This window comes from Anser brachyrhynchus (assembly GCF_964034855.1).
Source record: "Anser brachyrhynchus genome assembly, chromosome: 14".
In the NCBI taxonomy this organism is placed as follows: Eukaryota; Metazoa; Chordata; class Aves; order Anseriformes; family Anatidae; genus Anser; species Anser brachyrhynchus.
The window spans coordinates 13,382,227-13,397,667 of NC_137709.1; the positions used below are offsets into that span (position 1 = coordinate 13,382,227).

At 47.7% G+C, this 15,441-nt stretch overlaps 1 protein-coding gene across 7 annotated transcripts in view; it reads left to right on the forward strand.

Moving 5' to 3' along the window:
- SIL1 (SIL1 nucleotide exchange factor) overlaps window positions 1-15,441 on the forward strand; it is a 94,165-nt gene that overhangs the window by 45,790 nt on the left and 32,934 nt on the right. For all 7 annotated transcript variants that reach the window (XM_080555313.1, XM_080555318.1, XM_080555312.1 and 4 more), the window contains 4 exons: window positions 5,726-5,846; window positions 7,099-7,195; window positions 9,759-9,950; window positions 14,688-14,809. In XM_080555313.1, coding sequence (XP_080411439.1) covers window positions 5,726-5,846; window positions 7,099-7,195; window positions 9,759-9,950; window positions 14,688-14,809 — 532 coding nt within the window. The remainder of the gene's footprint in view (window positions 1-5,725; window positions 5,847-7,098; window positions 7,196-9,758; window positions 9,951-14,687; window positions 14,810-15,441) is intronic.

Consider the following 15,441-nt stretch of genomic DNA (forward strand, 5'->3'; position numbering starts at 1 on the left):
GCAGACCTGAGAAGGCAGGGAACGATGGGCAGCAAGTAGGACCGGGCTTCACAAGGGGTGTCATTTCCCAGCAGAAGTGCAGAACTGATGGAAACGAGAGCTGTACACAGAGTGGCCGTAGGATCTGCATAAAGCACTCGATCCAGCGCCACGGGAGCTGACACCTCGGCGTGAACGTGAGTGCTGGAGCAGGCGCTTCCTCGCTGCCTGCGCTGCGAACGAGGGGTGGTGGGAAAGCACAGAACCACAGAATCATCTAGGTTGGAGGAGACCTCCAAGATCACCTCGTCCAACCTCTGACCTACTGCTACCAAGTCCTCCACTAAACCACATCACTAAGGGCTACATCTAAACGTCTTTTAAAGACCTCCAGGGGTGGTGACTCAGCCTCAGCTTCCCTGGGCAGCCCGTTCCAATGCCTAACAAATGCCTGGGGCTGCTGGGGCAGCTTCTGTGGGGAGCTTTGGGGCCTGGTGCTGGTGAACCTCTCCCAACCCTAAGGGGTGATAAATAGCATATAAATTCCCTTTCCAGGTGGCACTTAACTGGGAGGAGCTGGGAGTGCTGGATGAACTAATATAGAAAGCTAAGCAGAAAATAAAATTAAAAAAAAAGGGCAGGAAATAGCAAAATGAGATTCAGGCTCTGTGCTTCCTCTTCCCATCAGTAATCCATCTCTTCTTGACCTGTGCCTGCTACACATCTTCTCTTCCTTTTGTATGTAAAAATGTTCTGTTTTGAAATAACAAGCAGTCCAAGGAGTGCTGTGACTCAGCCTTACAGAAAAAAGCCAGGCTCTGACTGCCTCCTTGCTCACCACTGCTAACCAGTGAGGCCGGAGTCGGAGCACACACACCAAACCCCTCCAGATTAAGGCTGGTTCGTATGATTTTCTTTGAGCGCAGCATTCAGCGTGGGAAACGAGCGTCAGAGCACTGCGCTCACCTGGCTGCTCCTGTAAAATCCCATCTGCTCCGCAGGCAGAGCCTGCAGCGGCGTGAGCAGCCTGGGAGGTGCTGGGGCTGTCATCACCACCCTGCCTGAGCATCCCTGGGCAAGGAGCTGTCCCCTAGCTCCAGCCTGGGCTCCGTCCCCTGCCCTCTGCAGCAAAGAGGCTGCAGCTCTTTCTGGTCTGAGCCGCACTGGGGATAATCCTGGTGTCGCCACTCGGCTGGTTATGGCATTTCGGAGCTTCAGGGGGCACCGGGATGCCCCAGCATCCCTTCAGTGCCCGGCCGTGGCACTGGGGGTTCCTGGGCCACAGCAGAGGGAAGCTGTGCTGCTTCCTGGGGTTTGTCTCCTCATGCTTTTTAATCATAATTTTATTTGAAGGTGCAGATTTGGTGTCATCAGATCACTTCTTGAGAATGCTCTGCCAGTCTTGTGCAGCCTTATTATTTTCAGCATTGCAGCACTGCCAGTTTGTTTTGCTGGGAACATTCAGGTATCGATTTGCAGCTTCTTTTGTTGCCTCTATCAGAAAGAACCTTCCCGTCACTCACCTGCACTGAAACGAACAAAGAGCAAGGAAAGGTAGATCTTAGCTGATGCTCTCTCAGACTCCAAGGTGATTTCCAAGAACCGTGGAGCCAGTCTCTGACTTGTAACGGTGGGCTGTTTTCACACTGAATAGTTATTTTATTTTTTATCCAATGGCAAATGAGGATGCTGGCTTGGGGAGTGAGCAGACAGGAGGATGTGAAGGAGCGGGGGCCGAGGGGCTGCCTGGGGGTGCTGTGGTGCCCTGTTTCTGCTTGCCATTATTTTTAATGCCTTCTTATTGCTGTATGTGGAGTTGTGGCACCGCCTTGTCCCCATGCAGAGATGCCAAACCAGGCCAGCAGTGGCCAGCACTAATTGGGGTAAAGTACTGGAAAGGTGCTGGGCAGGACGGCACCTTTCTTGTTTCATGAGGAAACAGGGCTGGCGTTTGATCCTTGTCTAGGAAAGGAGAGGTGGGCTCACCTGGACGTTACGTGACACCTTCAGCACAGCAGCCCTCTGCTCTTAGATACTCTGTGTTTACCCTACCTGCTTCTTCCCTTAGCTGTGTTCGCGATGGAGGCGTGTTGTGTTTTCCATTTGTTTATTTATTTATAGTCTTGTTTTCAGCCCCTGCAAAACTTGATATAGGTGCAGAGCTTCAGAAACGTACACATAACAGAATAATAGATAACTGTGATTTGGTTACAAGGCAATAATTTAAGCCGACAGGTTTAGCTGATAACATAAAACACAAGAGAGAAATAGGATCAGTTTATAAATGTCAGCAGAACCCCTGAGAGTGAGTTGCTGCCTCGAAGCTGACTCTGGTGCAGTTACTCCATCTAATATATTATAAGGAGGAATAAACGGATGTCTGAAAAAATCTGGCTGTCCAAGATTAAAAGAATAGGGCTATAAATTAAATTCTTCCACGGTGTCACTTTAAGCAACTTTCAAGACAGACAGGACGCATCCCAACATGACGAATGCTCAGGCACCAGGAAGACCTCCGGAACCCAGCACGATTTGGGCACGCCGCTCGTGTCTGGCCTCGGCAGCCTGCTTGGAGCTGGGGGCTTCTTTTCCTGGACGAGCAGAGCAAGCCCAAGCTAATGCAATTGTGCTTTTTCAAATCCTTTAAATTACGGTCAAAAAAAATCCGGGGGTGGGCTTTGTGTAAGGTGTGAAGAACACAGACGGGATGTGGGGGAAGGACTTTGTTGGCTTGCTCCAGCAGCAGCTCTACAGCCTCTTCTGCGGGGTCGCAGAGGGGTTTTCACACTTTAGGCAGCTCTTTCTACACACCAGTTAGGTGATTCAGAGCCGAGAAATTAATTAAATGGAAACCCCTCCTTCCCCTTCGAGGGAGCGAGGCAGTGGGACGGGAGGAGCTGGAGCAGCTGGAGGACGTTGAGGTGTCTGCAAGGTGAGGCCGTGTGGGAGCTGTGTGATTCAGCGCTCAGGCGCGCAGCGCGTACCTGTTCGGGTAATCAGCTGGTATTTTTCTGAGGCATCAAGCAGAAAAAAGGTCAGAAAATCGCTTAAATGTAAAATTGTTACAGTTTTTAATTGAGTTTTGGTTTCCAAATGCAACTTAATGCAAACAATAAGTAAAAATGAATTCCTCTAGGAAAAAAAAGCTATTAAGGATATGATTCTGTATCAACAGAACGTTAAGCTGGGTAATTGCTTACATATGTATAGCTTCGGTGCATGCTCCTAGTTGTTGAATAGTATGAAATTATAGGAATCAAAGAGAATCAACTGTTTTTAAAGGAAATGTCTAGAAGCTACATACTGAAACAAGATTAAAATTCAAGATTTCCAGCTTGCTCGTTTAAGTCAGCAATTTTAATCACATTATTCAAGTCAACCCACCCTGAAACACACTTTATGAATAATACTTTAAAATATCCCAAGCTAAACAAGACTGACGTCTTCACCTGGCTCAAACATCTGGAATATTTTAAGTGACTGCGCGAATCTTTTTACTGCAAACAGAGATGTCTTTCTTGGTTTGTTTAATAAGGCAATATGTTTGTCCTGCTGTGGCATGAACCTGTGCTGCTGTGCACAGTGGCAAGAAGAAATTCCTGCAGCAATGAATGCTGTTTAAATACATCAGAGCCGAGATTTCTGCTCTGGGGTTTGGACAGCCTTAGTCAGATTTTGTTTGGGAAAGTGTGAAGAAGCAGAAGTAGAAAGGTTTGTGTCTTCTCTGATGGGAACATCCTTAATTCAGTCATGCTGGATTTGTGAGTTCGTGCACGCTGGGATTCAGATCCTCTTTTATTTACTGCTCGCTGAAAATAACAACTGGGAGGACTGGTCACACGGGAGTCATCCAGCCCTACTGGAGGCTGCTCCAGTGCTTTGCCTTTTTATGTTTCTTTTAAGTAAAGCCCGTCAGCCTTGTTCCTCTCCCCTGGCAACAGAGTGAACTAATGTGGCCAGATGCACCAGCAACATGAAAGCCAGAATATACTGTACTGTTGTAACAGGGACGTTTATTTCTGGCCGCGTTGGACAGATCGGGAGCTGCTCGAGCAGGTGCCGTGGCTGCAACCTGGGCTGCCCGAGTGCTTTTGACCCGGCGCGGAGAGCCTCTCGCTCAGCGATGGGAAGGACCCAGCTTTTTCCTTGCCGTCTCCTCGGCCAAGTGATGGTCGTGCCCGTGGAGGAGGAAGACGTCCCGTATGTTCAGCATGTAATGCCACTTTGTACCTTTTTTTTTTTTCTTGCTGGCAGCTCCCTGCCTCAAGAAATGTCCCAGCTGCACGGCCTGCGAGGGGAACAGCTCGGCCACCACAGCGCGTTGCTGCACAGCTCGCCTTCTGAAAATGGGAACGTGCTCCTCTCTACGCAGGCACATAGACTAAAGGTCCCAGGAATAACAAGTGAAGGAGCAGTAGAGCAGTTGGGTCGTGAGGCTCGCCCATGGATGTGTGCCCTTGCACCTGCATGCAGGGGAGGCGTAATGAGCCCGTCTTTGCTTCGTTTAAGACAGACAAACACGTCGGTCCCTTCACATATCAAACCAGTGCAACATCCTGCTGAAAGGATATGGTGGGAGGGAAAGAGCAGCTATCAGAAATGCACCCAGAAATCCTCCAAATTGGATTTCTCCTTTTTATAAAACCATTTGTACCTGCTCCATGGCTTTAGGCTTTGAACTGTTTTTATCTGAATTGTGACAAACATTCGGGTCTTGCAAAGCAAGCACCGCATCCTTTGATCAGCGACATGTCTCTTTGGTCTTCAATGGGTGGAATCAGTCCGGAGGTTCCCTAGATTAGAGGATTTTGTTTATGAGAACATGTATTTATCGTACAAAATAATTATCCTTGTCTTCACTTCCCTTTGATAGGAGATGCTACCTGTCTCCTACATGCTGTGTTCGTTTATCCTAGGCATCTTTTTAGCTAAAAGGAAATGAAGGAAAAACTAAAGAAGGAATCCTCATGGAAAAGAACGTGAGCAGCTGTGTGTCTGTCTGCGTACTTCTGGGTGTGTGCAGCTGAGATCTCCATGTTTTTTCAGCTGTGATCCTACTTTCTTAAGCAGGCAAATTTATTGCATTAAGAGGAAAAGAAGCAAAATCAAGAAGAAGCAACCAAATACTGTCATCTCTCCATCCCTGTGCAACAGGTGGCCGTCATGATGTGTTTGTGGTAAATTGTGACCAAGAAAAAACACTCTGAATTTCCCAACTTTTATGCATTTAAAAGCAAAGTTTAATGTATTCTGTATATTTTTGTTGGCAGGTAGTAGTGATCAGTTATTCCTTTTAATACAATATTTCCAAACCAACACAACCTCGCCTCGGTACACTTGATATTCAGCACACCAGGCTGTACTCTGATGTATGCTTTGATTTCATTTTGGCAGCTGTGTTTCATGCTGCCTACCCATATTCAGCAGTCTATTCCCCTTTCCCCAAATAGTCTCAAAATCTACTCCTGTTGTAGATTATTAATGCTTGCTTAGGAATCGGCGGGTAAGGTCAGCGTGGCATTTCTGCAAGGTTAAAATAGCACTTGTGGCACAAGGACGTTACCGGAGGGTTGGGTGGCCAGCAGTCAATAGCCTCTCTCTCGCCGTGTAGGATGAGGGTTTTTTTTTTGCGTGTTATTTATTTTTGTGTGGTTCTTTTGAGCAGGAGCGTGTGACTTCAGCTTGCCCTTTGTGTGCAAACCTGTACTGGTGTGCGTGGCCTAAAGCATCTGACCTTTGTTTGTAGGTCAGGCTGTTCCTGCAGGGTCACACGTACGACTAAACCTGCAGACAGGAGACAGAGAAGCCCGGCTTCCAGACGGTGAAAATGGAAAAAGTGACACGAGAGGAGAGAAAAGAAGAAGAAGGTACAGTGATGCAAAGCACCTGCCTTCACGCTGCATAGAGCCAAACTAGGGATTTCGTGTCTTTTATTAGCAGACAGACCTGGGGCACTCAATTGCTGTGTCTTCTGGAGACTTAATTGCTGGTTTACGGGTTCAGTCGTGCTGAAACTTGGCCTCCATCCTTTGTGATCCCTTTGGATGGCGGTAGAAGTGCCCTGAGTAGGTATTCAGAGATGCCTTTATGGCTTCTTGTGCCGTGCTGCCAAAACTAAATTTGCAACCTGGCTTCTCTGAATGACATTTTTTCCTTTGAAATATCTACAGCATCAGTCTGAAACTACTTTCTAAGCTTAAACCATCAGAGCAGCTGTGAGGGGCTTCGTTTGTGTTGACCTGAGTCCAATCCAGTAAGGTTTTAGCTTGGTGCTCACATGAGTTATTGATGTTGTTCCCCTTCGATCACACAGCCTGCACCCAGGTGTGTGTTAAAGTTTCTCTCGTGCTGATTTTCCTTTTGGCACATTCTTAATAAAGACACGTCCAGTTACTATTGGGAACTTTCCTTCCTGAAGTGCAGGGATTTGACATTGCAAATAGCCTTTCCCTCGCTCCCTGTAGCTCCTCTTGTTTGGGGTATGGAGCTCATTAACTTCATGATGCCTCAGTGGTTGGCTTTCCTTTTTTTTTTTCATCTACACGAGTGTTTACAGCTCAGATAAGTTCCCTGAGCCAATAAGATCAACAAAAAAAAAGCAACAAATTATTTATCTTTTTAGCATTTTTGTGAAATTTCTGGTTGAACTTAGGCTTGCTGTAATAAAGTTACAACATACGATGATCACCAGAACTTCAGCTGTATATCTCTGCTAAAGCTTGCGATTCCTTAGCAACGATCTAGTGACACAGTGGTGCTTTTTCCTTTTTTCACATGAACATTTCCTATTTTTCTGTATTCCTACATGAAAGCAGAGGCATAAATTAATCAGCGATTCTTGCTGTGTTAAAGCTTGAGATTTTGGGTCTGCATGCAGATTCTGAAGCCTTTTGTGATTGTCAAGGTGAGGTGTCTGCAAACCACACAAAAAATACAGCACTGGGACTAACCTTTTGCTGAGTGTGGAGCTTTTCCAGTGTGTTTTAAGTGAGATATGTGCTGGTCTAGCTCTCTTAGCTCTTTTTCACCTGATATTATCCATTGCTAATATATTACAATGAAAATGTTACAGATAAAATTGTTCATTCGTGTAATGTTTTGTTTTGTTTCCTCTGCAAGGCTGGACAAGATGGATATTGACTCAAATTCATTCACATCCCAGGAGCTCAAAAAGGCATTGGCTAAAATGAAGGAAAGTGAGAAGGCGGAAAGAATGGTAAAGACAGTTCCCTGTTTCTAAAGCAATGCACGGTATGCTGATGTGAATGCGCTGTGTAGCGTGTCTTGGGAATACGGTTAAAGCAATTACTTGGGAAAATACTGTCCAGACTAATCACCTGGTGAATATGGACCTAAAATACGTTTGCTGTTCTGTCAGTGGTAAAGTTCCCTGGGAAACTCTCAGCCCTTTTTGCATGAATCCTGGGTTTTCTGTTAAAATGGAAAACTTCTGTTCAGGCCCATTGTATTCATTTCTAACTTAGAGGCCCTCTTTTGCAAGCTACTTATAACTACTTAAGTATATTGTCACATTTCAGTGTTTCCTGGCAATAATTATCCCATGGGTTGTCAGTGGGAGGGGGCTGCATGGTGGAGCGGTCTGGGATCAGCAGCTGCACAACAGCTCACCCATCGTACAGCGGTGCCTCCTGGTCTTCACTCAAGTCAGTGGGATATCAGCGAGCAAACCAGACGTACGGTGTCCACGTACCCATCCTCACAAGCCACCCACCCACCAGATTTCTTCCTGCCATTCTTAGCATAGCAATGCTAACATGAAATTATGGGATCTTTCCTGTGAACCCAGGGGAGGTTCAGTCAGTAAGCTCTCCGCTGTGATGCTGCTCCCCTGAGTTTTCTGTTTGGATACCGGTGTGATTAGACCTGAATTAATAACGCAGAAAAGCTGCTTGCAAACACTTGGGTGAACCCATGGGCTGATTTCCTTTCCATTGTTTGCATTGCATTTTTATCCATTGTTTTGATTTCCTTGTTCATCTGCCACAAAAATGTCTGCAAGCCCCTAAGTGGAATGGATCAGTGTGAGGCTACTTGCTGTTCGTTATCCTCATTAGAGTGAGGAGGTACAAAAAGCACAGCTAAGGCTCTTTATTTTGGATTCAGTGATAGTGACAAGCCACAGGATGTACCATCCCCTGCCATTGGCACACTTGGATCCAGAAGTGATCTTATGGTTTAAGTTTCCAACCTCACGCCAGGGTAGTAAAAACACAAACGGCTTTGGTGGAGCATAGGTTGAAGTTAACCTAAAGAAGCTGTAAACTTCCTGTTTAGTTACAGAAAGTGGACAATTCAAAGTCAAAGAGAGAATGCATGTGCTGCTTTCAGCCAGCTCCAGGCTTGGAGCTGGTCCCCAGCACAGGAGCAGCCACTGGCATGGCACCGGTGGGATGAGTGACCTGCCAGGCTGATCACAGCCTTTGTCTCCTTCTCCCCTTCCAAGTATTTCCTTAGGCCCTAGCTCCTCCTGCTGCCTTGACGTTGAAGGAAATTTGAGGTGGGAGTTAGGGCCATTGTCTTTGAGTCCCAGGAAAATCTTTCCTCTGTTTGACATCAGGGCAATGTTTTGTTTTCTGTAAGATTATTTATGCAGCAGCTAGCATTACTGATAGCAGGACTTCTTGAAATGAGTGCCATTTAAATGCAAAAATTAGTGATCCTCTATTATGTGAAAATAAGCCATATTTTAAAAAACCTGTTAGAATAGCTATTGTCCCAGCAACTGGGCTAACACCAGCTATATCTAATGGACCTAAAGTACTCCATTTAAAATCACTCCTGCAGGGAGCAAATTCATCCTTGAAGTAACTGTGTCAAAGTAAATTGAGTTTTACACCAAGCATGCTCCTGTATATGCTATTGCAAAAGCAATTCCTTCGGTGTGGCTGGAGTGGGGATAGTGTTCTGTGTATCTGTGCAGTTCCTGTAGTAATTAGGCCAGCAGTCATTAGCGCAGATTGTACAACTGCTACTAGATTGCCAGGGCTTTTACTTCCATTACTCTTCCTTGCTTTCTCCTGCTCTTGGGCAGTCCATCTTCAGCCTGGCCTCTGCTTTCCTGTCCTCGTGCAGCAGCAGGCTCTGCCCTGCTGGTCCCAGTGTCACCAGTGCTGCTGCGGGAGGAGTGGTCTCTGCTGCCTCTGGGGCTCTCGAGTCTCTGGCAGAGCCTTCTCCTTCCCTGCTGCACGCCTTGCTGCTGCTCTTGGTTCATCGGGTCGCTCTGCCCCTGTGCTCCGTGTTGATCTGAAAAGTGCACAGGGTGTGGAAATGGGGTACAAAGCACTAGGTGCTAAGCTGCCGGGGGAACGTGTGCTAGTATCCACGAGCCATATTTTATAGACACACGAGTTCCTGGGCTTCCCAGAAGGGCCCAAACACCCAGGAGGCTGCTTCACGCGTCTTGGGCTGGGTTCAGGCGGATGAGTGCTGCACGGGGTTGTGGTGTGAGCCTCTGGGTGTCCGGGCTGCCGAACGCGATCCACAGCCCTGAGACAGGTCCCACCACACGTGGTGCCTGCTGTGAGCAGGGGCAGCACGGCGGGCAGCAGAGCGAGCTGCCAGAGGCTGCACCTGGGCAGCTGTCCCCTCCCCTGTCTTCAGGTCCTGCACCTTCTCCCAAGGTACCTTCCGGCCCTGCCCTACAGCTCTGACACAGAGTGGTAAATACGAGACAGCCACGTTCCCCTTGTACGTCTGGGGCCGGGGTTGCTTTCTTTATCGCCTGCCTTCATATCTGCTTTCCTCCTGCTGCTTTCAAGGCCCACGAGGAAGAGGTGAGGAAGAAGTTCCGTCCCATACACCAGCTGAAGGAGGAGTTTGAAAAGCTGAACGTGAAGATGGAGACAGATTATGAAATCATGGATAAATTAATCAGCAAATTCAACAGCTCTGCTTCCACACTGGATGAAAAAGTAGCGGCGCTTTATGATCTCGAATATTATGTACACCAGGTAAGAAAAATGCATTTGTAACTACCATGTAAAATCCAGGGACTATGGTATTATAAACGTGGTTTTATTTTTCTTATCAGTATCAGGTAATACAAATTACTTAATTAGCATAATCCTGGGACAATAACAGATAGCAGAGGCTACTGCAGGCTTATTTTTTATCCGAGTTTGAATAAATCATCACTTGTAGCAGTAGCAAGCAGTTTCCTAGGGGTTAGTATTGCTTGATTTGTTGTCTGTTCTCAGGCTTTTTTTCTTGTCCTCTCTTCTCTTTTATATACTTGTTAATGTTATGAAAATGGGTTTTATCTGGCACTTTCTGGGTAAGTATATTGAAGGCTGCTAAAAAAAATAAAAATATTTTCTCGCTTCTTCCATGGAAAGCGTTTGTGGCTGCAAGTAGGTCCTCTTAAACCAGTTCACAGAGAATGTCTTCATACCAGGGAAGACGACAGACACCCAGAAGCCTGTATTTTGTCTTGGTGTGTGTAAGAACTGGCCTGCAGAGCCTCTCTTGCAGCTGGGCTGATGGCAGAAATGACTGAAGGCTCAGGCAAATGGCCAGTTGCTGAGCATCAGCTGAGCCATGGTAATTGGCTGTGCATGAGGTTGAGTATCTCCTGAGATCTTTCTTCCTCTGGTTTATGCTCACACTCTTTCCCCCCCCTCAGATCTCTCTTGCTCTGCTTTAAGCTCACACATTTTTAACCCTGGTTTGCTGCAGCCTCTGGGCATGCCGCTCTCCTCCATTGTGCTTGGTGCCTTCTCAGGCTGCAGCGGTTTGGTTGTGTGTCCGGGCATCGGGACTGTGCTCAGCCTCCTGGGAGAGGATGGGGCTTCTCCCTGCCCGGTGACCGGGAGGGACTGGAGCAGACTGGGAGAGTTTCCACTGTCACTCTCGGTGACTTTTGTTATTTCAGAGGGTGAAGGAGAACTCTCGAGAGGTGACGGCGCAAGACCTTTCGCTGGAATGGCATTTCTTACAAAAACAAACACATTTTTGGGGGGAAGTTAGCTGAAGGAACAAGCTGCTGGGAATGGAGTCCCATGTTCCAGCTAATAGAAGCATTATTTGCAGGGCTCTTTGTCTTGCCTTTCCACATTAAATCTCTGTCATGCACACGCAGAGGCTTCCTTGCTGTTTGTTCTCAATGCTTTTGTTTCACTGCCGGCATCTGTCTGACTCAGAGAATAAGTGTGAACAATGGGCGCCCTAAGAGCTTCGTATTTCTACTCAGGGCTAATTCTGTCCAGTTAAGGGTGCCAGAGCATCAGGCCAGCATGCTAAAAAGCAATTCCCAAACACGCTGGGATGCTTTGGATCCCAGCATAACGTTCTGGATTATTCCAGCGTAAAACCCTGCCTGCCTGTGGCGCAGGATGGGGTGAGCCATTTCAGACAGGACCAGCAGGGAAACGATCTCCGCTCCCAGGGCAGGGCTCGGAGCATCAAAGGGAACCGCGTCCAGCATCAAATGGGTCAGAGAGGGAAATGGCAGGGAGGCTGGCACGGCGCACACAGGGCTCCTTTGTGCATCCATCACAACGTTGCTCTGTGCCCGCGCTGTCGGGGCAGATGGCTGGGCAGCACCTTCTCATCAGGCAGGAAGCTGATAAGAAATATGACTTGTCTGTAAGCCAGCGTGGCTTTTCCTCCTCTTTCTTCTTCCAGCGAGTTGAATGCGTCCAGAGCATTATCTCCACTCGGTACTGACTTTAGCAGCACCGGCTTAATGTAATTACTGAGCAGCAGCCAAGTGTGCCTGTGCCGCAGAGCGCCGCGAGGACCCAACGGGTCGGGAGCGGCGCCGTGCCCCTGGGGGCTGTGGGACGTCGCAGGTGCGGGGCCTGGGGCAGCAGGGCTGTGGGCACCGGCACGGGGTACCGGTGGCAGCGTGCCTCTGCTTTTGCTGATTATTCCTCTCCCAAAATACCTGTTGAGTGGGACACGTCATGCCCCGCGGGGTTTGCAAGTGAAGGATTGTGCTTTGCTCCACAGTGCGGTCACGGGCATCCTGGACGGGAAGCTGCCAAACCCTCCACGAAGGAGCAGAGGGGAACTGTGGTCGGGGCTGAGCTGGGGAGAGATGCTCTCCTGCTCTTGGAGAGCCGTCCCAAGGGCTTTGTCTGCTCGGCTTCGGGTTGCCAGCTCTGGTTTGCTTCTCATCAGTCAGGATTCAAGTTGGCATGTTTGGGAGTCCATCTTGGAGGAAGAGCAGGACGGTTTGGCTTCCTAGGTTATCCGTAATGCATAAAAAACAAATGCAAATGTGCAGAGGCCAGAGCATAACTCATTTATAAACAGAGTTCACGGTGCTTGCACAGCAGTGTGCGGAGCCAAGCCCTGCTCATGCTTTTGCAGGCTCTTTCTCTCAATTATTTACTCTCCTTATCTTTCTCTCTTCCCTCCTCTGACATGCTACACCATTTCTCACTGCTAATTTCCTCTCCATCGCGGATGGTTGACATGCTGCTTTTCCTCGCTTTCATTTCCTAACGTTTTCTCTCTCATCTCCCCTCCCCATTTTCCTTCCCTTCCAATTTGAAGGCGCTCCCTAAGTAACTGCTGTCATATTTGCTCTTCTCCCATCCCTCTCCTCTCCAACCTTGCCTGTGTACTTTACTCGAGAGCTCTTTTGATCTTTGCCTTTCTTCCGTGCTGTTTTCAGTGGACTGAAGCGAGGCACAGGCAGGCTGCCTCACAGCATCCTCTGCTCCCCAGAGAGGTTAATACCTTCGAGTTGTTGGGTTTGGGGCTTTTGTTGTGGTTTTTGGTGCCTTTTTTTTTTCTTTTTAATTTAATGGTGAGGAAAGGAGCTCTCACAAGAGACTCCAGTGAAGGAAGAAATGTGGTTAAAAATGAATACATCTTCAAAATAAGCTTTACAGTACACTTTATATTCTGCAGTCAAGGTCTCTCCCTGGCACTGCCGCTGCCCTGCAGGACTCTGTTCCCGATGAGGATACAGCAGCGGTTGGTTTTAGCACGACTGATGCTGGAAACTTTCTGTGGCACAGCGTTCCCTTCTAGACAGGCACTGCATAGCCTAACGAGGCGGTTCCCTCCTGAGCAGAAGTAAACGTCCAATTCTAGCCTTAAAACAGCCTTGTTTTTTTTCAGTTTGAGCAATAAAAGCCCCCGCCGGTAGATGAATTTAGGTTGCTGCATAAGTTTCTTTGTAGACAAAGAGGGACCTGCAGAGTGGTAAGGGGTCTGGCAGATCCAGTTTATAGGGACGGTTAAAAGTAGGACCTGAAAGGATCAAAAGGCTGCTGCAAATCCTGAATGAGCTACAGGACACCCCCAGAGACTGCCTTTCTGTTACCGGCTCTGCAGAGGGACAGCAAGTGACAGGTATTGTCCCAGTGGGGAGAACAGACGAGCCATAGCTCCCGAGGTCGTGCTTTGGTGAAGACAAGGCTGTAGGACACAAAACTGAGTTGCTTCTTCGTTCAAGGAAATGGCATCCAAACCATCTGACTTATGGCCACGTTTGGTGGAGGCACACGGCCGAGACAGAAATAACGCTAAGCATGACATCACTGCTGACTCTCAAAGAGCATTCAGATGTGGAAATGATGTGTTAGTCTGACATATTCTGCACACTTTGCAGTGCTTGTTCTTTCCTACCTTTTCAGATCAGCCCTCTCACTAAAACCAGGGAGGTCATTTTGCCCAGCTAGTCTCATTTTTGTTCTTTTTCCATCCACCAATATATGCTGTCTTTGTTTCTTTTGCAAAAGAGAAATGTTGAAATCCTAAACCCAAGTTATTTGCATAAGCAATTCTGAAAATCTGACAGATTTCCTTATAAGTTGCAAAAAAAGCCTTTAAAACCAAAATGCATTAATTTGAATTTGGACCGAATTTTCTACTTGAAGCATTTTGCACAGTTCCTCTAAATTTTGTTTGCAAACCACTCAGAGCCCTTTTCTAATTTTCTCCCTTAGAACAGATGTCCACTGTGATTTTTGTCTGGTTAGCCCCACGTTTGTTTAAAGTCAAAGACTGATGAATTTCCTGGAGGAATTCCCACTAACGTTTAAACTTTTCCCTAGTGGCAGTTACTCCAATATTGTCGGATTTAGAGAAATCATTGTGTAGGCTGCCCGAGGGAAAAGCTCTCGCTAGTGCTCCCGAGCAGGGTCTGGCTTCTTGCTTTCCACGTCTGCAGGAAATTTTTGACCACGTTCGTGACAAGTGCCTAGAATAGCCCGTGTACAGCGCTGCGAGCAGAGGTGATGCTGCTGATGTACCACGGCTGCTGATGGGCTCTTAAGCGTTTCTAACTCCTGGTGCTGCAATTAGAGGATTAATTAATTAATCGCATTTGCAAAACACACAATTCCCTGGGTTCCCAGTAATGGCCTGCTCAGAGAAGAGAGCAGAGAATTTTCTTTTTTGACATCATCAGGTTTCCTGAATTGCTGAGGCATGTGCCGAGGGAAGTTTTGATAGCTAATCAAAGTATCAGCAATGCTTCCGCATTTGATAATAGCCACCTGTCAGCAGGCTCTGTTCCTGCAAACATGACGTCCATTCTCACAGGCAGTGTTGTATGAAACCAGCCACGATCGTTCTCTGTTAATTTAGACTTTTTAAAGCTCCGTGCTGGTGAGACGGGGAGGGATGAGCTGAGGCTCGTTCTGAAGCAAGGCGCTGTTGAATGATGGAGTTGAATCTCGAGGCCTGCGGCTGTGGCTGGTTGGTACTGACGGGGATCTGCTCTCGCCCAGGTGGACAACGCGAAGGATTTCCTCTCCATGGGTGGACTCCAGCTCGTGATCGAGGGCTTGAACAGCACGGAGCCTGTCCTGAAGGAACATGCTGCCTTCGTCCTGGGAGCCGCGCTCTCCAGGTGAGCTCTGTTCCTGCCCAGCCCGACAGGCTGGGTGTGCTTCTCCTCAGCTCCCCCATTTACAGCCAGAGCTGGAAGCTTTTCCTCTTGTGACACCAAAGTTTCTTCTCCCCTGCCTAGCCCTTTTCTTGCAGCCTTTCACTTCCCCCAGGCTTTCCTTCAGCGCATCCTCACCTTGCTCATTAAACTTAGCCAGAAGTAATTCAGCATGGAAACTATGATTGCTTTTTTTCCCTGATCTCCTTGTTTTTACCCAAATCCGAGGAGAATAATTCTTCCTTCCCCTCCTATCCCCTTAGCAGCCCTTTCAGGGGGAAGATTCTGAGGACGATGCAGTTATGAGCGCTCAGGGTGCTCTTTTCTCCCTTCTATTCCTTGCTCCAAAGCTGCTTTAGGATAGTGAGATGCTGATTTCAGAAATATAGCAGCTCCCATGGTCTTTGAAGGGATTTTATTTTTTATTTTTAGCCTCAGGGACACTTCCCTCTGACCTACAGGTGTAACCAAAGCAGTTTCACTTAGATACAGCATTAGAGACTGATCTGGAGGATGTCTGTGATTCACTGGCTGATGGCTGTTGCCCACAGGAACCTAGTCTGCCCCGTGCTAGGTGGGAACGTGTACCACTCAGG